Source organism: Bos taurus, chromosome 11 (assembly GCF_002263795.3).
Source record: "Bos taurus isolate L1 Dominette 01449 registration number 42190680 breed Hereford chromosome 11, ARS-UCD2.0, whole genome shotgun sequence".
NCBI classification, from domain to species: domain Eukaryota; kingdom Metazoa; phylum Chordata; class Mammalia; order Artiodactyla; family Bovidae; genus Bos; species Bos taurus.
The window spans coordinates 93,986,247-94,008,255 of NC_037338.1; the positions used below are offsets into that span (position 1 = coordinate 93,986,247).

Below are 22,009 nucleotides of genomic sequence, written 5' to 3' on the forward strand. Positions count from 1 at the left end.
GAGCATGTTTTCATTTCCAATGAGAACAGAAGACAGCTTATAAAAGCTTTTAAAATATTTCTATTACCCAATAATTCCTCTTCTAGAAGTCTATACTATGAAAATGATCCAAAATATAGGCCCAAATACAAAGATACTACGTGTTTTAGCCCAAAGCTAGGAATCTAAATATCCAATATCAAGGAACTAGTTAAATAAAGTTTGGTCTATCCAAATGATGAAATATTATGAGGCCATTAAAAATTATTTATTTAAAATTTAACACGTCAAAGCATCATTTATGATACAATATTAAGTTAAACAAAACACTGAACTAAATTCAATAAGCTCTCAATGTTATTAAAAATATTGAAAAAGCTGGAAGGAAATAAACAAGAACACTGACAACAGCTGTCTCTGTTTCTAATTTCTATACTTCCCAAATACTTTCTACAGTAAGCTTTTTTTAATTAAAAAAAAACAAACAAACATGCAGTTTCTTTTTCTGGTTAACTGCAAGTGATACTGTCAAGACCCCATTACAGTTAGTTGATTCCTAAAAAGCCAGGAAAAGCAAAACTGAACTTTAAAGCTAGCATTTAACTACTGATTATATTTTTCCTGACCCTACAATGTACATAGTTCAAAGTAAAAAAATAAGAGGAAAAAAACTCAAAAGACAATCATTATCATAAACATAAAGAAAGAAGACCAGAAAGATACCTGTAAAATGATAACAGGGATTATTTTTGGTTGGTGGAATTACAAGGCTTTTTAAATCTCTTTTTAGTTTAATAATTATTGTTACATTTTCTATAATGAACATCAATTACTTTTTGAATAAAAAAAAATCTTTGCTGCTTTCCTTTTTAAAGAGGAACTACCTCTTAAAAGGTTGTTTTTAAGAGACAACCACCAAGCAAATCACAGCACATCTATACAAAGGAATAAACAGCAACTTTAAAATGTTGTAAAAGAGTATTCAGTAACACAGAAAAACATTTGATATATTAACTGACCATACTATAAAACAGTATGTTCAGAATGATCCCACTGTTTTTTTAACAACAAGCACACGAAATGTCTGTTTATACAAAGAAAACACTTTGGAAGGAAATATCCCAAAATATTAATAGTGTTTTATCCTAGGTAGTAAGATTAGAGATTATTCTAATTTTCTTTTTTTTTTTTTTTGCTTCTGTATTTTGGTAAATTTTCCTTTCTTGAATATTGGTTACTTTTCCAATATTAAAATAAATTAACAAAAGCTACATTAAACAACAAAAAAAATTTTACCTTGTTAAATAAAAGAGAAAAAGAGAAAAGGTGAGCAGGGGTATCTTACTCAAAGATCTTTCTTTAAAAAGGCTTCCCAGCTCCATCCGAGCTCTAATTTTTAAATCAAGCTGGTCTTCCAGCATCAAAAGGGAAGTTCGTCTCCATCCTTCCTCCTACTGTAGACTTAACAACACTTGAGCAGGACATCGACTCCAGCAGCAAAGGTCACCCCTGTTGATGGGGCAAACATATGTGGTCCAGAACCTTTAAACAAGACCCTAGGGAGAACAGGGTCTCGGGGTTAAAAAATTTAACTGCCTTCTATGGCGATGAGTCTGATTACACGTGAATATAATATGATCATTGATGAAGGAAATGTAGTATTTATGTTGCAAATAACACACTAACTATAGGATTATACTCCCGGACCTGGCAGAGACCTCTGAGACCATCTGAAGACAATTTCCAGGACACTGTCTTTAGGATGCTATGTAAATATTGACTAGAAACAATAACAGAGATGTCACGCTAGAGGATCTTAAGTAAACAGTTCAAAAGCCTGGCTTCCTGTTTATACAACGTTAAGTCACTTCATGGCTAACCACAAGGTGATTCAGCACGCTGATTTGATCAGAGAATTTCTTGACCTGACATATCATAAAAGAAACTATGAAGAACAGGGGGAAAAGCCGGAAGATCACACAAAAGAATGAAAATAAACACGCGGACATGTGTCTTCCAGCCCAAACCATGAGGGGTCTATGCCACCGGCCCAGATGGTCAATCAATTTCCAAATCACTGTCCTCACTGTGGCAGGTGGCAGAGTTACGCACAGAGGTTCGCAACAACACTTCCTTTTCCGGGAGCAATCCAAACTCCTGGAGGAAAGCCTCAAGGTCCACAGCAAAGAAATCTTCCCCCAGCTGGTCAGTGACTCGGACAAAGTTGCCAATCAGTTCGCCCCCCTTGTAGATGAGCAGGGCAGGGAGGGCATTCCTGGTGAAGCGGCTGCTGGCCCCGATCACTGAGCTCCTCACCCGGCAGAACTTGACGGCCGGGTACTCTGCTGCCAGGCAGAGCATGCAACCGTTCATGGCTTCGGTCCCTGGGATGCCGTCCTCATAAATGTGGACCATGATGAGGGTGCTCCTCTGCTCCTTGTCAATCATGTCCAGGAATCCTTCTCCACTGGGGATCTCAAAAACCTGCTTAAACTGGGGCCCCTGGTAGAGCTGCTGCCGCATCTCTTCCATCCTCTGCTTCCGGTACTGCTGCAGGAACTCCTCATCATCCTGGTCCTCGTTCATCACCGCCAAGTCCTTCAGAGTCATCTGCGGGGGGACCAGCAGTGAGCGTAAGAGATGTAAACCCGACAGCGACACAGGTTACACAAGACGTGTGAGGCGCCATGCTAATAATGCTGGCGATCGGGGGCAGCTTCCGAGCGAGGCCTGGGTGCTCCTGATTACCTTCCCGCTGATCTTCTCCTGGAGGTCCTTCTGCTTCCGCTGCTCCTCCTCCTCGTCCAGATGGGACCTGCAGCTCAGGGACAGCTTCTTGATCAGCCTCTCCATCTCCCGGCACTGCTCCTCCCGCTGCTCTGTCTCCAGCTGTTTAAAGCGGCGCCAGTCATTGATCACGCCTTTTGGACCTGAGTTGGGGGTGAATGTGGAGGTGACCAAAGATGACCAAGGGATTAGGGGCCAGTGCACATCTGTCCAGAGCTGGCTCCATCAACGGCACAGGGATACTCACACAGGGCAGCGTGGTCCACACACAGGCACATCCATGGCAGGACGGTGTGCGAGAATTAAAGGGCTACACTAAGACCCAATGTTAGGAGATGAGTGAAATGAATTCAGACTCATCTACTCAAAGGAAAATAAAGCAACTCTTAGAAACAATAAGGTAGCTATAGGTTCCCTTCCATGAAAAGTGTCTAAACATACTAGGTCAAAAAAGAAAAGGTAAAATGCAGAACAATACCATGGTATGATCCTTCAATTTTTAGAAAAAGAACTATATGTTCATGTATAAATATTTACATATATTTGTATATGTGCATGTATATTTGTATGACCTCTATATTTGCATGTAGAAAAAGGGCCAGAAAAATAGGTAAACTGTTAACAGTGGATATGTCCAGGAAGTAAGGAGACTGGTGAGAGAGAACTTTTACTTTTTTCTTTCCACACTTCCTTATTATCTGATTTTTTATAACAAGATTGTGGCAGGTTGTCCTGTTATTCAAACTAACCCCAAACCTCCCGGCCCCCATGCTATATAGCCCTGCCCCTTACCACGTGACTTGTAATACCACCTCTGGGATGAAAACATGTATCCCCAGCCCACTGATGCAGGGTTTGGCCATGTGACTTACTGTGGCCACTAAATTCTGAGCAAAAACTTAACGAGCTGTTATATGTCTCCAACAGCCCTCTCTTTCTCTACACTTGGTCAGGAGAACAGTGTGTCCCCAAAGGGGCTGCTCCTTCAGCCTTGTTCCTGGAATGACAGGACATATGAAGCAGAAGCAAGCTGGTGATCGATACGGGTAGCAAGTAACATGACTGAGAAATAAACCTTTGTCATCACAAGACATGAGACTGGGAGGTCAAGGTTCATTTGTCGTCACTAGAAAAAATATATAAATATCTGTATGAAGAAAACTTTAAAATGTTGCCAAGAAACACTAAGAAGGACCTGAATAAATGGAAAAGCAATACCATATTCCTGACCAGGAAAACACAACATCACAAGGGCATAATTATCCCTAAATACATCCATATATTTAATGCATTTCTGATGAAAATATGTGATTACACACGTATGCATGCTCCTTTGGAAAAATAAGAAAGCGGGAGTTAAGAAAATAATGACATAGAAGAGTTCTGTATGGGGACCAGGCTTACCAGATACTAAAGCATGTTATAACGGAATAATTAAAGCAGTGTGGGAGGACTTCCCGGGTGGCCCAGTGGTGAAGAATCCGCCTGCCAAAGCAGGGAACAGAGGTTCAATCCCTGGTCCGGGAGGATTCCATGGTCTGTAGAGCAACTAAGCCCGTGTGCCACAAGTACTGAAGCCCACGGGCCCTACAGCCTGTGCTCCACAACCAGAGAAACCACTGCGACGAGAAGCCCAAGCACCGCAACCAGAAGCCCCCGCGAAACGACGAAGACCCAGTGCAGCTATAAACAGGTAAGTCATTAAAACAGAAAAAAACACTGTGATATTAAAAGACAAATCAGTGGGAGAGACTACCAAGTACAGCCAAAGACGCAAATACAAGCAGAAATTCAGTAAAAGATGGAACTGGCACTTCAAACAATGGAGAAATGGCCAGTCCTGGTGTCTGAGTGATTCCCTGGGCCCAGTAAAGGGACCAAGTTTCCAGAGCCTTGAAGACAAGGGGTAACACCCCAAAATACAGACTCATTTTCCACTCTACCTTCACTGGCCAAGCAGCTGCCAAGAACAAGGTCGCATCTCCTGATACCTGGCAAACAAATGCAGTATTGCCTCACGAATTGATTGCTTCTCTGAGGTGCCCACCAGTGTTTTGGGGGAGAAGCTTCGAGAACAAGTTGAGGAGTGGCTGTCCTTCTATGAGATTGGAGAGATTCCCTGAAAGAATCTGGATGTCATGAAGGACGCAATGGTTCAGGCAGAGGAAGTGGCTGCCACGATTACTAGGAAGCTCAAGAAACAGGAGAAGAAACACTTGAAGAAGGAAAAGAAAAGGCTGGCTGCAATTTCCCTGGCTTCTTTAGAAAATAGCAGTGCCCCGGAGGAGTGTGAGGAGACAAGTGAAAGACCCAAAAAGAAGAAAAAGCAAAAGCCCCAGGAGGCTCTTCGGGAGAATGAAATGGAAGATCCATCTGTCTCTTTTTCCAAACCCAAGAAAAAGAAATCTTTTTCCCAGGAAGAGCTAGTTAGTGGTGATCTTGAAGAGACAGCTGGTACTGGAAGTCCTCCCAAGAGGAAGAAATCTTTTCCCAAAGAGGAACCAGTTACTGACCCTGATGAGTCAGAAAACAAGAGGGTCCCCTAGAAAAAGCAGAAATTGTCTTCCAAGGAGGAGCCACTCAGCAGTGGACCTGAAGAGGCTGCTGCCAGCAAGAGCAGCGGCTCCAAGAAAAAGAAAAAGCTCTGAAAGCTATCCCAGTCAGTTAGAATGGACATCTTCCTAGTGGGGCATAACTTACAAAGGTATTCTCCATCCCATCCCCTAGAGCCCAATAAAAATAAAAACAAACAAACAAAACAAAACAAAACAAAAGCAATGGAGAAAAGATGGCTTATTCAGTAAGTGATATTGAAATAACTGGGTAGCAATATGAAAAAAATTAAGTTGGAGTCCTACCACTTAACAAAATGAATTCCAAATAAATCAACAGTTAAGTGTTAAACAAACAAACAAACAAACAAAATCATAAAAATACTTTTTTTAAAAGGCATGGGAGTCTTTTAATAATCCTGTAGTGGAAAAAGGCCTTTTACATAAGAAATAAAACTAAGAAACTATAAAATAATGCTTTCAAGCACATAACAATTAAAAAAAAAAAAAACACTTTCTGCCACAAAAAGAACAAAAACCAAGAGAAAAACAATAAAATAGAAATATTTGCAACTCAAACCACAGATTAATTTCCTTAATATATAGCTTCCTAAGAAGAAAAAGACCAAGTACCCAATTTTGAAAATGAGCAAAGGACATGAACATATCCTTTAAAATTAGAAAAAAAGACTCGTCACTCCCAACCTAGAGGAGTGGAATAGAGGTTCAAGAGGGAGAGGACATATGTATACCTATGGTTGATTCATGTTGATGTATGGCAGAAAGCAACATAATATTGTAAAGCAATTACCCTCCAATTAAAAATAAATAAAATTTTTTAAAAAAGACTTGTCCCTTCTAAAAAGATAAAAATTAAAACTACAGTGAAGTGCCATTTGCCATCTATCAGGATGGCATTACGGTATCAAAAAAGTTTGGTAACACAGCAGAATGTCATGTATATGGGAACTGTCACACTCCTGCTTAAACTACAAACCAGTACCAGCTCAACTGACAGCAATTTGGAAATAACAAAATGTAGAAATGTAAATATCCCATAGCTAGGAATTTATACTACCAATATACTCATACCCATGATTTATGGGATATCAAACACCTATTCATTTGAGAAGCCAGACTCAAAACACAGATCGGGCTATTTGAATCATCAGCACACTGCCATGCATACATGTTAGTATTGCGCAGTGCAATGGCTAGAAGCACCGTGAAATGGTAACACTGGGTTGTCTCTAGATGTGTGACTGGAATTACAGAGAAGTGATCATGAGACTTCTGATACATTTTTAATGATCATGAGACTTCTGATACATATTTAATGGACATTTTTTAAACCTATTCCCAGAGCCCAGGATTTCCAGTACCTGTGTTAACTGAGATGCCTTCACCTGCCAAGTCCGCATCTGCGGGCATGGAACTGCCAGCCAGGGCACCTCTGCCTCTGTCCTTGTCCTCGTGGTCGCTGTCCTCCTCCTCACTGCTGCTGTAATAGTACTGCAGCTTCTCTCCCAGCAACTTATCATCCAGGGTCGTCATCGTGCCTGGGAGAAGGCGACAACAGCAGGCTGTTAACTGGCTTGAATCAGACAGACATGAATCTGAAGAGTTGGGGCTCACCTGCGCTCAGATCCTACTATTTATAACACCCTAAAAGTGACTGTTTTCATAAGCAGGATCTCAGCAAATCCACACAATGATCCTGTGACAGGGCTTATCATGCTCTTTTTGTAGAAGGTAAAACTGAGGCTCAGATGAGGAAAGTTTCACTGCTGAAAGTTTATAGCAAACAGTTGAGCTGGGCTCAGATCCCGGGGGTTCCTCACTCAGACAGACTCAAGGGGTGGGTCACTGCCTTCTGAACAGTATACCCAGTGTACACACAGTATACCCTGAAGTAGGATGGTGGCTTGGAGCAGTCTACAGAGTGACTTAGGATTTTTATCTACACATACTTTTTGGTTTACCTACCAAGCAAGACTGCTGGTAATTGAAAAACTGGATAAGAATTCTCAGGAAAAAATCCAAAAAGCAGCACCAAGAGTGGGATGCTGAGACATTGCTTGTCTAAGCCCATCACTCATTCATCTCTTGCCTTCCACGTCCCAGTGAGGGCTAGAAAGCCCTACCAACTTTGGTTAAAAGAGGGGCCCATGACAAGGTTTAATAATTCCCCGGTGTTTTAAGTTTCCTAATGTGGCTTGGTCGGCAAAGAGACCACCTGCAACGCAGAAGACACCTGTTCGATCGCTGGGTCAGGAAGATCCCCTGGAGAAGGAAATGGCAACCCATTCCAGTATTCCTGCCTGGGAAATCCCATGGACAAAGGAGCCTGGAGCGCCAGTCTATAGGATCGCAAGAGTTGCACACGACTTAGGGTGGTGAGAGCCAAGCTTCTGCATCAGAAGAAGCCTGGGACATCTGGGGAGAAAAGTACAGCTTAGTCCCTCACAAGTCTGCCTGAGGATCTCTCCAGAAGGGGCTGTAACTCCAGCATGCCTTCCTTTGAACATTGCAATATCGTGCTTCCTAGATTACAGGCATCCACGCCCCTGTTAAGACTCCGTAACAAAGTGACTTCTCCCACCGGGCAGGGAGGTCTTGAAAACAAGAGATCGCCAATGCCCAGCACGAGGCCTCTGCACAATTTGCCAGGTTCACAGAGACAGCCCGGATCTGTGGGGATATCCAGGGACCCGGGCAGCCAGACGAAGCGGGGGCGAGGGGGTGCAGAGTGGCAGGGCTGAAAAAAAAAGATGCAGGAACAAAGCCGGGATCGGGGGGCGGTGAGAGAAATGGAACCAAACCTAACTTAAAGAGGCAGAGGGGCCCTGGTGGTGCAAGGTGAAAAGATAAGAGACTCGGCAGGGATGCGTACACGGTGAGGGCGGTGCCTTAGGTAGGCGGCTGCAAGGGGATGGGGAGCAGGCGGGGCCTTTAAGGGGAGGGGCCGAAGGCGGGGCCCGCGGGAGGTCTCCCGGAGAAGGCGGGGTCTTTAAAGGAAGGGGGGCCGAGGGCGGGGGCCGCGGGAGGGCTCGCGGAGGAGGCGGGGCCTTTCGGGGGAAGTAGTCGAGGGCGGGGCCCGCAGAAGGGAGGCAAAGAGGCGCGGAACCTTGGGGGATCCCGAGGGAGGTGGGGCCAGCGGAGGGAGCCGGGAAGCCGCAAAAACCCTGTGGGTCCGGGGGCCGCGCCAACCGGGCCATCTCGTCCTGGCTTGCCGACCACCTGTACTCTGCCACCTCTCACCTCATACCCTATCCCTGCCGCTTCTTCCCGGCTGACCTTAGTGCAGTTCCCCGGCCTCGTTCAATCCAATCCTTCAGGCTGGCACTTCGGGAAGAAGGGTAACGCTCGGCTGGAGGAAGAGAAGTGGCTCGGCACCTTGAGCACTAGGAGAAAAGCCGCCTGAGTCCCGACTGCGCGGACCAATAGGGCAGCCTTTCTGCGTCAGCGCGGACACACGCTGCCCAATTAGAGGAAGCGCATCCTGGCCGGCCTAGCGGAAAGCTACGGGTCCTACTTTAGGACAAACTTCTCGACAAAAGTAATACTCTTCTATTTGCTTTACTTTTGTTTTAATTTGAACGAATGGCCACGCTAGATATGCCCAGCTTTGAGCAATAAGAACAATTTCGTTGTCTTTGACCTGTCCGAAAACATTCTACATGTATTGTTATTGATTGTTAATCACATCACGTCTAGTAAGACAGAAGAAAGGCTTGGACATTAATTTTGCCCAAGAACACACAGCCACTTTGGATTAAAAGAAGAAAGTCAAGTCCGAGACAACTAAACGCAAAGTGAAATCCTGTATTGGATTCCGGAACAGAAAAAGGACTTGAATGAGACAGTTGATGAAATTTGAATAAAGTGTATCAAGAAACAATAGTATTGTTATCAATAGTTCTGATAATTGAGCTACAGTTTTGTAAGATGTAAACTTAAGGGAATTCTGGGAGAAGAGTATAGGGGAACTCTATACTATTTTTTGAACTTTTTGGAAACGTAAAATGATTTCAGATTCTGAGCCCTTATTCAGGCACCGAATACACAACATGAAGTAGCTCCTAGAAAGCTTTGTGTAAATTGAATCATTCAAAATATACTAAAACAGTACACTGTTTAAAATATAGGTAAGTTTTATTTCCCTAAAATTTGAGATTCTTTATTTGTGATTCTAACCCACCTGCATTTGTCTGCAAATTTGTATATGCGCATGTTTTTCTGAGAAGCTGTTTGTCCAGGCTATCAAGAGTCAAAACGCCCATCCCCAAATTTAGGAAAAGTTCATATAAAGAGATCCTATGGTAACTTTTTGTATTTTTGTTTGCAGAGTGAATAATCTTACCGTAATCAGATTTTGTGAACAGCCAACTTAAATATGCTTGTGATCTGCTCTAAGTGACAAGCCAGGAACTTCCCTGGTGGTTCAGTGATTAAGACTCTGCATTCCCAATGCAGGGGACCCCTGGTTCCTTCTCTGGTCAGTTAACTAAGATCCCACACTTTGTTTGGTGGCCAAAAATAATAAAAATTTTAAAGTAAGTGACAAGCCAGCACCCAGCAATAGTCTCTATATAGGAGAGTCAGCCAAAATATTTGTTAAATACTAGATAAATGCTTGGGCTTCCTTCATAGCTCAGTCAGTAAAAAATCTGCCTTCAATGCAGGAGACCCAAGTTTGATTCCTGGGTTGGGAAGATCCCCTAGAGAAAGAAATGGCAATCCACTCCAATATTCTTGCCTGGCAAATCCCATGGACAGAGGAGCCTGATGGGCTACAGTCCATGGGGTTGCAAGAGTCAGACACGACTTAGTAACTAAACCACCACCAGATAAATGCTTTACCTTTTTTTTTTTATTTCCTCTCACATCTCCCTGAAGCAGTGGTCTTCTTCATGCACGGAGGCTCCTTTTCCTTCAAAATTCACTTTCAGTTTAAGGCTTCAAGTCTTGAGGGAGCCTTCAGAGCTGCTGAACAATCCTAGTTGCCCTGGGCAGACTATTCCCCTACCCTCTAAGCAAAGCAGTTCACACCTGGTCTTTCACATCTTCGACACTCTTCCCCTGTCCTGGCTTATTACCTTATGACCTTGATTCTTATTTCAAGTGAGAAACAGAAGCAATCAGTAGAGACTTGTACCCTCAAAATGTACCAACAACCCCCTGCATCTGGGTCTATGAAATGAATCACCAGTGCAGTGAATTCTGCTCCTCCAGCATAGAAAAGGAATCTTCTGCAGGTTCTTGCCCTCTCTCCCCTGTGTATTCAGGCTTTCTTTCTGTTTTTCTAGTTTTCATCTCTAAAAGAAAATCCTCTCAGATACCATTTTCCACTGTTCAGATTGTTAAAAATCAAAAAAGTTTGATAGCACTCAATGAGACTGTGGGGAATACATGGCTGATAGGAGTGTAGTTGATACAGCTCTTTCGGATGGCAACTGAGAAATATCTATCAGTGTGCCTTTAGCATATGCAATCCCACTCCGGAAGGTTTATCCTATCAATATAGTTGCATGTATGTATTGTTTACTTAAAAAAAAAAAGGAGGGAACATAGAGGACATTATGTATGTATTAGTTTCTTGCCTTTTGCAATGAAAATACAGACAAATAATACCATTTTCTTATGTGTGCAGGAAGTAAAGCATTGAAGAATATACAAGAAATAATTCAAATGGGAATCAGGAGTGGGAGAGAGACTTTTTATATATAATGTTTTATTTGTAATTTTTAATCATCTGAAAGTATTATCTATTATGTTCCAAAACTTAATATTTTTTTGCCAGTCAACCTCACTTTCCTCCTTCACCATGCCTCGCCAACCACATTTCACTTCTCTGATCTCCTTTACAGCCAGAACCAATAGATCCCTCATTCTCTCCTCATCCTACTTCAGTTAGGCTTTTGTTGCCCCCAGTCCACTGAAACCACACCTGTGGGGGTAACTGGTGACTTTCAAGTTACAAAATCCTAGATAGAACCACTCAGCAACATTTGACAGTTATTTCAAGAGAAACGCTTTCTTCTCTTGGTTTCATGAAGAGTGGGCTTCCCTAATAGCTCAGTTGGTAAAGGATCTACCTGCAATGCAGGAGATCCTGGTTTGATTCCTGGGTCAGGAAGATTCCCTGGAGAAAGGATAGGCTAGCTACTCCAGTATGCTGGCTTTCTTCTCTTGGTTTTCTGAAGGATACCTTCTCCTAGTTTTTCCAACTTCATTGATACCTTCATTAACTGCTTTGCTTCTGATCTCTAAATAAGGGAATGTCCCAGGTTCAACCTTTTGACACCTTTTCGTAGATTCCTTCTATGTATACCCCTGTCAAAGAATGATATGGAAGAAGTTAATTATATGCAAACAGATTTACTCATATGAAAGAGAATCAATAGGTGCTTGTCAACAGGGCTTTTAAAAAAGAGGATTTATAAAAGAGAGCAGGGAGATGCGGGGTGTCTGGAAACCATGAGTCTTGTCTGCTTTTCTAGAGGGAAACTGACAAGCTGCTGCTGCTGCTGCTGCTAAGTCACTTCAGTCGTGTCCGACTCTGTGCGACCCCATAGACGGCAGCCCACCAGGCTCCCCCTTCCCTGGGATTCTCCAGGCAAGAACACTGGAGTGGGTTGCCATTTCCTTCTCCAATGCATGAAAGTGAAAAGTGAAAGTAAAGTCACTTAGTCGTGTCCGACTCTAGCGACCCCATGGACTGCAGCCTACCAGGCTCCTCCATCCATGGGATTTTCCAGGCAAGAGTACTGGAGTGGGGTGCCATCGCCTTCTCCGACTGACAAGCTAGCATTTTGCAAAGCAGTCAGTCTAGGCAGCCTGCCGTAGAGCTGGCTGGCTCAAGGCATCAAGGAAAACAATGTTAGCTATTTATAGATTCTTCAGAAAACTGTGAAGTACAGGGAACAGGTTGTCTCTGTCTATTGTAAGCACCTCTACTTGGCTGAGCCAATTTCCTCATCAAAATTCTCTCAACTTCTCATGTCAGGATTTTCCAGAAAAATATATTCAAAATACAGGTCATATTTTGATGTTGTAAGCATGCATTTTCATTTATGAGAATTTTAGTCCTGAGGATGTGCTGGTAAGTATTAATTATTGCCTGAATTTAATTGGTCTAAGCTTTAAAACCATGCAACAATTCCTATCTAAATGTATGAGAAAATAATAGGGCCATAGTTTGTATTATGAATCCCATATTTTATTCCTTTTTTAAAAATATCCCTTGGGTTTCCTTAAGGTTCCAAGAAATGTGAATAAGTGTAGTGTAACTGCCTTAGTTATCTATTCAGTTCAGTTCAGTCACTCAGTTGTGTTCGACTCTTTGTGACCCCATGAACCGCAGCACGCCAGGCCTCCCTGTCCATCACCAACTCCCAGAGTTCACCCAAACTCATGTCCATTCAGTTGGTGATGCCATCCAACCATCTCCTCCTCTGTCGTCCCCTTCTCCTGCTACCCTCAATCTTTCCCAGTATCAGGGTCTTTTCAAATGAGTCAGCTCTTCATATCAGGTGGCCAAAGTATTGGAGTTTCAGCTTCAACATCAGTCAATCCAATGAACACCCAGGACTGATCTCCTTTAGAATAGACTGGTTGGATCTCCTTGCAGTCCAAGGGACTCTCGAGTCTTCTCCAACACGACAGTTGAAAAGCATAAATTCTTCAGCGCTCAGCTTTCTTTGTAGTCCAACTCTCACATCCATACATTACTGCTGGAAAAACCATAGCCTTGACTAGATGGACTTTTGTTGGCAAAGTAATGTCTCTGCTTTTGAATATGCTATCTAGGTTGGTCATAACTTTCCTTCCAAGGAGTAAGCGTCTTTTAATTTCATGGCTGCAGTCACCATCTGCAGTGATTTTGGAGCCCCTAAAAATAAAGTCTGACACTGTTTCCCCATCTATTTGCCACGAAGTGATGGGACCAGATGCCATGATCTTAGTTTTCTGAATGTTGACCTTTAAGCCAACTTTTCACTCTCCTCTTTCACTTTTATCAAGGGGCTCTTTAGTTCTTCACTTTCTGCCATAAGGGTGGTGTCATCTGCATATCTGAGGTTATTGATATTTCTCCCGGCAATCTTGATCCCAGCTTGTGCTTCTTCCAGCCCCACATTTCTCATGATGTACTCTGCATAGAAATTAAATAAGCAGAGTGACAATATACAGCCTTGACGTACTCCTTTTCCTATTTGGAACCAGTCTGTTGTTCCATTTCCAGTTGTAACTGTTGCTTCCTGACCTGCATACAGGTTTCTCAAGAGGCAGGTCAGGTGGCCTGGTATTCCCATCTCTTTGAGAATTTTCCAGTTTATTGTGATTCACACAGTCAAAGGCTTTGGCGTAGTTATCTATTGCTGTAGAACAAATTACCCCAACATTGAGAAAACAGAACAGTATTCATATCTCCTAGTGTACGTGAGTCAGGGCTCTGGGCATGGCTTAGCTTGGTGCCTCTGGCTCAAGATGTCTTATAATGTAGCAGTCAAACTGTTGGCTGGGACTGAGGTCTTATTCTCAAGTGGGGCTGTTGGGGCAATAGAGATCCACTTTCAAGCTGATTTCCATGGTTGCTGGCAGACTTCTGTTCTTTTCCACCTGGGTTGGGTTCCTAAATGCCCTTGTTATTATCTAAGATAACAAGATGAGAGAGAGAGAGAGGGACAGAGAATCCAAGACTGAGAGAGAGAGGAACAGAGAGAGAATCCAAGACCAAGATAGAAATGAGTCTTTTATAACCTAACCTTCAAAATTACACCCATCACTTCAGTTGTATTATTTTCATTTGAAGTGAGCCAGTGAATCCAGCCCACACTCAAGGGGAAGGGATTATACAAGAACTTGAATACCATACCAAGAGGCTGAGGGGTCCACCCTGAAAAGTTCTCCTTAGGGGGACTGAAAGCCAGTTAAGTATGGAGACATACTTAGGTTGGTAATATTTTAGAGGATTTTGAAAGTTAGATAACATAATTAAAAGCCAGAAAGAATAGCTATCATTGTAATTTTTTGCAAAAAGTAAATTAGACAGCTTAAAGAGTTGAGCGGACAGAAAACAGGAATCAACAAAAGGTAAAAAAGTGAGAAAACTAATAAAATGTTTAAGTATAAATGTAAGTGTACAATTTTAATACTGATTTTCATTGATCTCTTTTGTTCTCTTGTGTATTATAGAGGGGTTATCCACTTGTATGCTTGCTGGGAATGTCGTTTGCATCCATCAGGAATATGACTGTGTACCCGAGTCAGTGAACAGTATTCCCCAGGACCACTCAGTTTATCTTACCAGTATTCAGGGGTGATGTGGAGAGTGACATTTCCTTTTAATGAGAGTACCATGTGTAATTTATAGTTTTTGAAGTATTTTACCTGTAATGTAAGGTTTTTGTTTATTCATAGAGAGTACTGAAGGTTTTTCCTGGTGGGAAAAACAAAACCCATGAGCTGTTAAAGCATTTGCCTTTTATCAAGGGAAAAATCTTGATCCAACCAGATTTGCCAACTATTATTAAACATATTTAAAGTTTTGAAGTAACTGAAATACTTCAATGCCTCGAGGCTGGGTTCCCAGGCTTACCATTTTTCCAGATTATAATCAACTGGAGATAAAACAAGACTTGGTCCTCTACTGAGTTTCCCAGATAAAGTTTTTCAACCAATATTTTTGTAAATTTAGAACAAATTTGTCCCTGTTGTTTGGATTATTTTTGTTATAAAAGTATTAAAGGTCGAGAAATATTAATAGTTTTGGATAACATCAACCAGTGTGAGAATTATTTCAAATAACCTTTCTCTTTACCTTCCTCTGTCAGTATGGGGCCAATTTGTGGCAATTGAATATGTCTTTCTTATTTACAAATTAGACTAAACAACTTTTAATTTTTGTATTAATGAATGTAAAACCAGTGAGGGCTACTTCCTTATAATAGATACTTTTTTTAAGTTTTAAAAGTGGTATCTTTAGTGTATGCTTTAATTTTATAAATTGAAATTTGCTTTAGATGTTAGATTGTCTTTAAGAAGCAATTAAATTTCTTTTTAAGGTTTTGGTTAGAGCATCTGAGAAAACCTCTTTGCTTTCATAGCTTTGACAACAATATTTTAGTAGCAATATTTTTCTTTAAATAGTCCAAATATTTAAAATGTAAGAAACAGAATACTTTCTCTTTTTTAGAAATATTTGGGTTTCTCTTATTTACATATACATTTTTAATCTTTATAAGCCAGTCAGGACAGAGCTTCATTAGATTTTGAGAGTATGTAATAACAGATACTGGGCTTCCCAGGTAGTATAGTGGTACAGAATATGCCTGCCAGTGCAGCAGATGCAAGATATGTGGGTTCCATCCCTGGGTGAGGAAGATCCTTTAGAGGAGGAAATGGCAACCCGCTACAATTTTCCTGCCTGGAGAATCCCAGGGATGGAGGAGCCTGGTGGGCTACAGTCCATGGGGTTTCAAGAGTCAGACACGACTGAGCACACATGCAGTAATAGATAAAACCTGTGTTCTGATTCACATGGTGGATTACACTGATTGATTTTCAAATGTTAAACTAGTCTTACATTCCTGAGATAAACCCTATTTGGACATGATGGATTATAATTAACATACATAAATATCTGGATTTGCTAAGATCTTAAGGATTTTTGCATCTGTGTTCACAAGGGATATTGAGCTGTAATTTTTTGTTAAGTTGTTGTCAGGTTTTGATGCCAGGGTTTTACTGATCTAATGAAACTAGTTAGGAAGTTCTCTCCATTTTCTGAAAGAGCTTCTGTGAAACTGACATTATTTTATCCTTAAATGTTTAATAGAATTCACCTGGGAAACCACTGGGAGCCTGAAGTTTCCTCTGTGGGAAGCTTTTCATAATGAATTTCATTTGTTCAGTAGATAACACAGCTACGGCAGGCAGCTTCTAAAATGGTTCCTGTAGCAGTAAATAATCTGTCTCCTAGCTCTCAATTCACTCTTCTTGGCTTTTTAAGAATGGACAGAATTCCTTTATGCATCTCTCCTTTGCAGTGAGCACAATGAACTACTCAGTAGTGGGCACTGGAGGAGGAGGGGCTGTGGTCAGTGGTACGGCCCTAAGGACATCCAGTGGAGTTCTTCCCTAGACATGGGCCCAGCACATGTGGTTATCCTGCAACCTCCCTCTGGTCTGGCACTAAGAGAGCCTGCAGCCGTCTCAACAGGGAAGTCAGTGCCCTGAAGGGCTCCTGCCTGCATTGGCAGCCAAAGGCTTCCTGTCTGCACTGGCACCAGTTTTCCTCTGCAGGCTCACTTGCAGTCCAGAACATTGCTTTTTGCTTGCCAGTAACCAATCCCAGGCTGGGCAAACCAGCAAACTTCTCTTCTGCCCAGCGGGCTGAACTTCACGGTCTCCAGTGAGGTCTGGCCCCCAGTCTCCATAAGAGATCCCCTTTCCAAGTTTGTCCTTCCTTTCATTTTTTCCGCCAATACATGCTCACCATTTTATTCTTAAAAACAAACAAACAAACAAAAAAAAACCTGGGACTTCCCTGGTGGTCCAGTGGCTAAGACTCCATGCTCCCAATGCAGGGGACCTGGGACTAATCCCTGGCCAGGGAACCAGATCCCACATGCTGGAACTAAGAGTTTGCATGCCACCCCGAAGACTGAAGATACCATGTGTCACAACTAAGAGCTAGTGCAACCAAATACATGAATAAACATTTTTTAAAAATCTATTTGGAAAACCTAAGTAAGATTAAACTAGGAGGACAAGTTTGTCCTTCCTTAGTTACTCTCCCTAAGCCATAGTGTACCATATGGAATTTTCGTTAATATTATACTCACTCACGGACTAGATTGTAATAATTCTTTTGTATCATACAGCCCCCTATGGTTTTTACCTCCCGATGGGAGTAGAGGAGTCACCAGGTCTGGTGCACACAGAGGTGAGGGGATCACACCAAAATATGATTACCAGGAGGTATGGGTCTTTGGGAGCTATATCAGTTCCTGAGTGTGGTCTGGACCTAGTGATTTGTTTCTAAGGAATAATGACAAAACTGATGGGATGTTGCTTCCAAGATTCAGTTCAGTTCAATTCAGTTGAGTCCTTGCGACCCCACGGACTGCAGCACACCAGGCTTCCCTGTCCATCACCAACTCCCAGAGCTTGCTCAAACTCACGTCCATCGTCAGTGATGCCGTACAACCATCTCATCTTCTGTCGTCCCCTTCTCGTCCTGACTTCAATCTTTCCCAGCATCAAGGTCTTTTCTAAGGAGTCAGGTCTTCGCATCAGGTGGCCCAAGTATTGGAACTTCAGCTTCAGCATCAGTCCTTCCAATGAACATTCAGGACTGATTTCCTTTAGGATGGCCTGGGTTGATCTCCTTGCAGTCCAAGAGACTCTCACAAGTCTTCCCCAACACCACAGAGTTCAAAAGATCAATTCTTTAGCACTCAGCTTTCTTTATAGTCCAACTCTCACAGCCATACATGACTACTGGAAAAACCATAGCTTTCACAAACAGATCTTTAATATCTCTGCTTTTTAATATGCTATCTAGGTTGGTCATAGCTTTTCTTCCAAGGAGCAAGTGTCTTTTAATTTCACAGCTGCAGTCACCATCTGCAGTGATTTTGGAGCCCAAGAAAATAGTCACTCACTGTTTTCTGTTGTTTCCCCATCTATTTCCCATGAAGTGATGGGACCAGATGCCATGATCTTAGTTTTTTCAATGTTGAGTTTTTAAGGCAACTTTTTCACTTTCCTCTTTCACTTTCATTAAGAGGCTCTTTAGTTCTTCTTCGCTTTCTGCCATAAGGATGGTGTCATCTGCATATCTGAGGTTATTGCTGTTTCTCCCGGCAATTTGATTCCAGCTTGTGCTTCATCCAGCCTGGCATTTTGCATAATGTACTCTGCATATGTTAAATAAGCTTCCAAGATTAGGTTATGAAAGATTGTGACCTCACTGCTCCTTCCAAAATAGTTGGAATAATGCTCCTATTATTAGCCTATGAAATTACACAGCCCATAAAAACTAACCATGCCTTATTTTGAGGCCTCTTGCCCTTCTGAGATGGCCCACATCATCTGTGGAGTGTGTTTCTCTCTAAATAAATCCACTTCTTACCTATCAAAAAAAAAAAATTGTGACTTCTTTATAGCTCATGCCACCTGGCCCCACCCCCTACTTATTCCGGGCTCTTTTGGTCTGCTGAGCCAAGCTACCATTTGATTGTCATCTCCCCTACAGAGAGGCTCAAGAGGCAGAAAACTGAGGGCCAAGCTTCAGCCAGTGAAAAGCTGAGGCATCATTCCAACATTCAGGAGGAACTGAACCCTACCAACAATAAGCGGAGGGAGCTTGGAAGCAGACCCTTGATCAGGAGAGTCGTAAGGTGACTACAGAGCCAGTTAAGACCTAGACTGCAACACCGAGGTTGTGAGAGAGATCCAGAGCACGGTACTTCTCTAAGTTACGTGCAGACTCCTGACCTACGGAAACTATGAAATAATGTTGTGTTAAGCCACTAAATTTGAGGATTCTCTTGTTATGTGATAACAGGTAACTAATAAGAGTTGTTCCAGTTTTCTTTTTTCATCCTGTATCTCTTTTGGTAAATTAGGAATTTGTCCATTTTTAAGTTAAAACCATATAGTTTAATTTATTCATTTCCTTCAGAAGTAGATCAAGTACACTAATCTACTTGGTCAAGAAATACTTCAGAAACAGGAAAAAAAAAAAAAAGTCCACACAAAGACATGTACACAAATGTTCATAGCAGCTTTATTTGTAATAGTGAGAAAATCACCCAAATGCTCTAAAATGGGTGAATGTTCAAACAAAATGTGCTATGTCCATACCATGGTATACTTACTCAGCAATAAAAAGAAGAAACTAAGACATGCAGCAATTTGGATGGTTTTCAGGGGAATTAGGCTGCATGAACAAAGCCAATCTCAAAAGGGTACATTCTGCGTAATTTCACTTATATATATATAAAGGGATAGGTCACATGAGGGACCACTGAGATGACAGAATAATTTTTTTTTCAGTTGTTATCAAGAACTGTGGTGGTTCCACAGACCTACATGTGATAAAACTGAATAGAACTACACACACACACACACACACACACAACACACACACAAAAATGAATGCATGTGAAAGCTGGTGAAATTTGAAAAAGTTCCATAGATTGTGACTAACATCAATTTCCTGGTTTTAGTATTATAGTCTAGTTACATAAGAGACTACCATTGGGGGAACTGTATGAAGAGTACATGGGTACTCTATTATTTTTGCAAATTCCTGTGAATCTATAATTATTTCAGGATATCAAGTTTAAAAACAAACTAGCAAAAAACTTCAGTTGATCTCATCCAGTCTCTTGGGTTAAAATATGTTTTAAATAGCACTCTGACCCTCTACCCCCATTACTCTTCATCTCATTTTCAGTGAGGTTGACTTTTAAGCAAAGACCCGATGAAAGCGAGAGATCTAGTGAAGATTCTGACAGGGGTCGGGAAAGCCTTCTAACCTTAGGGGACAGCATGGGTAAAGGCCCTACGATGGGAGCAGGCCTGGATGGCCTGTTGAAGAAATCAGTAGCTAAAGCGGCTGGAGCACAGTGAGTAAAATATCAAAGAAAAGGCTCTGGCTTTCACCCTGAGTGAGATGAGCAGCACTTGGAGGGTTTTAGGCACAACAGTGAAGAGATCAAGCTGACATTTTAACTGATTTCTCTAGCTGCTGTGGGGAGAACAAACTGAAGGGGAGGCAAGAAGCAAGGAGAACAGGAGGCTGTCACAGTCCAGGTGAGCGATAACTGTGACTTGGACCTCTGTGGTGAGAAGTGGTGAAATTCTGGGTATCTATTTTGGAGGCAGGGCTGACAGGTTTTGTGAGATATTTACTAGAGATCTAGTTAAGATGTTCAGGAGATGGCCCTATCTAAAACTGTTCACATAACTTAAAACTATAATCTAAGTTTCATGAAGTAAGGGACTAATTCAATCCTGTATACCTAATGCCCAGTTTTTAGAAGATTCTCAAAAATGTATTTGTTGCATGAGTCTATCCGTAAACTACCTGAGCCTGAACACTTGATGATGGATATTTATCAAATGCACTTGGGCTAAGACAGGCTCCAAACCCATTTCATTCATGATGGCAGTGGTTCCCAACCGTTCTGCACACTGGCAACACCTGGGGAGCCTCAAAAGTACCAGTGCCTTGATCCCACCTCCTCAGATTGTTTCAATTGGTCTGGGGTGTGTTCTGAGCTTTGGGATTTATTTAAAGACACCCAGGTGACTGCAATATACAGGTAAATTTGGAACCACTGCACTATGGACTTCTCAATTATAAAAAAAAAAAGTCTTTGTTAAACTGCATAATTACTTCAATAGGTGTCAATTATAAAGAAAATAAAATCTTCTTGGGATTTCATTTCCTTCACTAAGTTTCCTCTCCTTTCCTCTCCTTTGAGTCAACTATCCATGGTTCTTTCCCTTCTTCCTGACTCAGTGATCACTTCAGGGCTTATACAAAATCACCTATTTCACAAATACTGATGTTTTCAGCAATGAGGTCTGGGATTCTAAGCCAGATTTAATCCATGACAATGTGGAGATGTTCTACTTTTCAAATCCATCTCTTTTCCTCCATCCTTGCTTTGGCCATGCTCTAAACCCTTCTTACCTAGACTGTTGACTTGCTTCCCTGCTGGTCAATCTCCAGCTTCACCTAACAATACTGCCAAAGTGATCTAAAACCTCAAATGGATCAGATCATCTAACTTCCAAGACTCCCTAAGAGTCTCTTTAGTATTCAGTGTCCTTCACAGAGGTCTCCAATTACCTCATCTAGCTATGTGACCGTGGGCAAATTCTCTAAGATCTCTGCCTCAGTTTTCTCATCCGTAAAATGGTGAAAATAATGGTCCTAGATGATATTATACCTATAGCACTTAGAACTGTGTCTGGAACATATTAAGTGCACCAAGAGTTGGTTAAGCTATTCCTCAAACACTCCTTCCACTGTTTAACACTTATGGCTGCAACAGGTTCCAACCATCACCACCTCTGGAAGGTAGAATAAGACTTGAAGCAGAATTCTGACTCCATTACTTTCTAGTTATAAGGTCTTGGGCAAGTTTAACATCTCAAATATAAAACAAGGCTCATAATATTTACAGTGAAAGATTATTAGGATACAGAGTGGGTTGGTGTGAAGGTAAGAGTAGGTACTTGGGTGTTTTCTCCCATTTAGGTCTGGATGGTGAAATATTATTCAGCCTGTGAAGTCTAGCCTGAGGTAATTTCTCAAAGAAGCAATTCCTCTGGCTCACTATCACTACCATTCACCCCATCATTTCCCTTCTGGAGTCTCCATATACCTTATACTAGAAAATAGCTCACTGAGCTGGTTATTCAGATTTATTTTTCCCATGTTCCACGCTGAGAGCTTCAAGAGAAAGGGCTAGTTTGTTTCACTGACATTCAACCTTACTGACCAGCACAGACAGGGAGTTAAAATTCATCAGTTGAGTCAATGAGTAAAACTATTCAAGGCCCAGTAAAAATGGTGTCTTGATCCACTGAGGCCATTCTCTGTTACATTCTGAGGTCCCCCTGGATAGTCTTCATACTTCTTTAATACACTATTTCAGAATCAT

At 41.8% G+C, this 22,009-nt stretch overlaps 1 protein-coding gene across 2 annotated transcripts; it reads right to left on the reverse strand.

Moving 5' to 3' along the window:
* Window positions 1-232: 232 nt before the first annotated feature.
* Window positions 233-8,779, reverse strand: PDCL (phosducin like). 2 transcript variants are annotated; one of them, XM_024998346.2, is made up of 4 exons: window positions 8,580-8,779; window positions 6,701-6,877; window positions 2,728-2,909; window positions 233-2,589 (listed from the first exon to the last, which is right to left on the reverse strand). In XM_024998346.2, exons 2-4 carry the CDS (start codon window positions 6,870-6,872, stop codon window positions 2,038-2,040), a joined length of 906 nt encoding a protein of 301 aa, XP_024854114.1. In that variant the 5' UTR covers window positions 6,873-6,877; window positions 8,580-8,779; the 3' UTR covers window positions 233-2,037.
* Window positions 8,780-22,009: the final 13,230 nt, after the last annotated feature.

Bases quoted from the DNA above. Each gene is read 5' to 3' on its own strand.
- PDCL (XM_024998346.2), bottom strand. From the start codon at position 6,872: ATGACGACCCTGGATGATAAGTTGCTGGGAGAGAAGCTGCAGTACTAT. The intron at 2,910-6,700 runs GTACTGGAAATC...CCCCCAACTCAG, and splicing joins AGGCATCTCAGTTAACACAG to GTCCAAAAGGCGTGATCAAT. The intron at 2,590-2,727 runs GTAATCAGGAGC...GTCCCCCCGCAG, and splicing joins AGGAGAAGATCAGCGGGAAG to ATGACTCTGAAGGACTTGGC.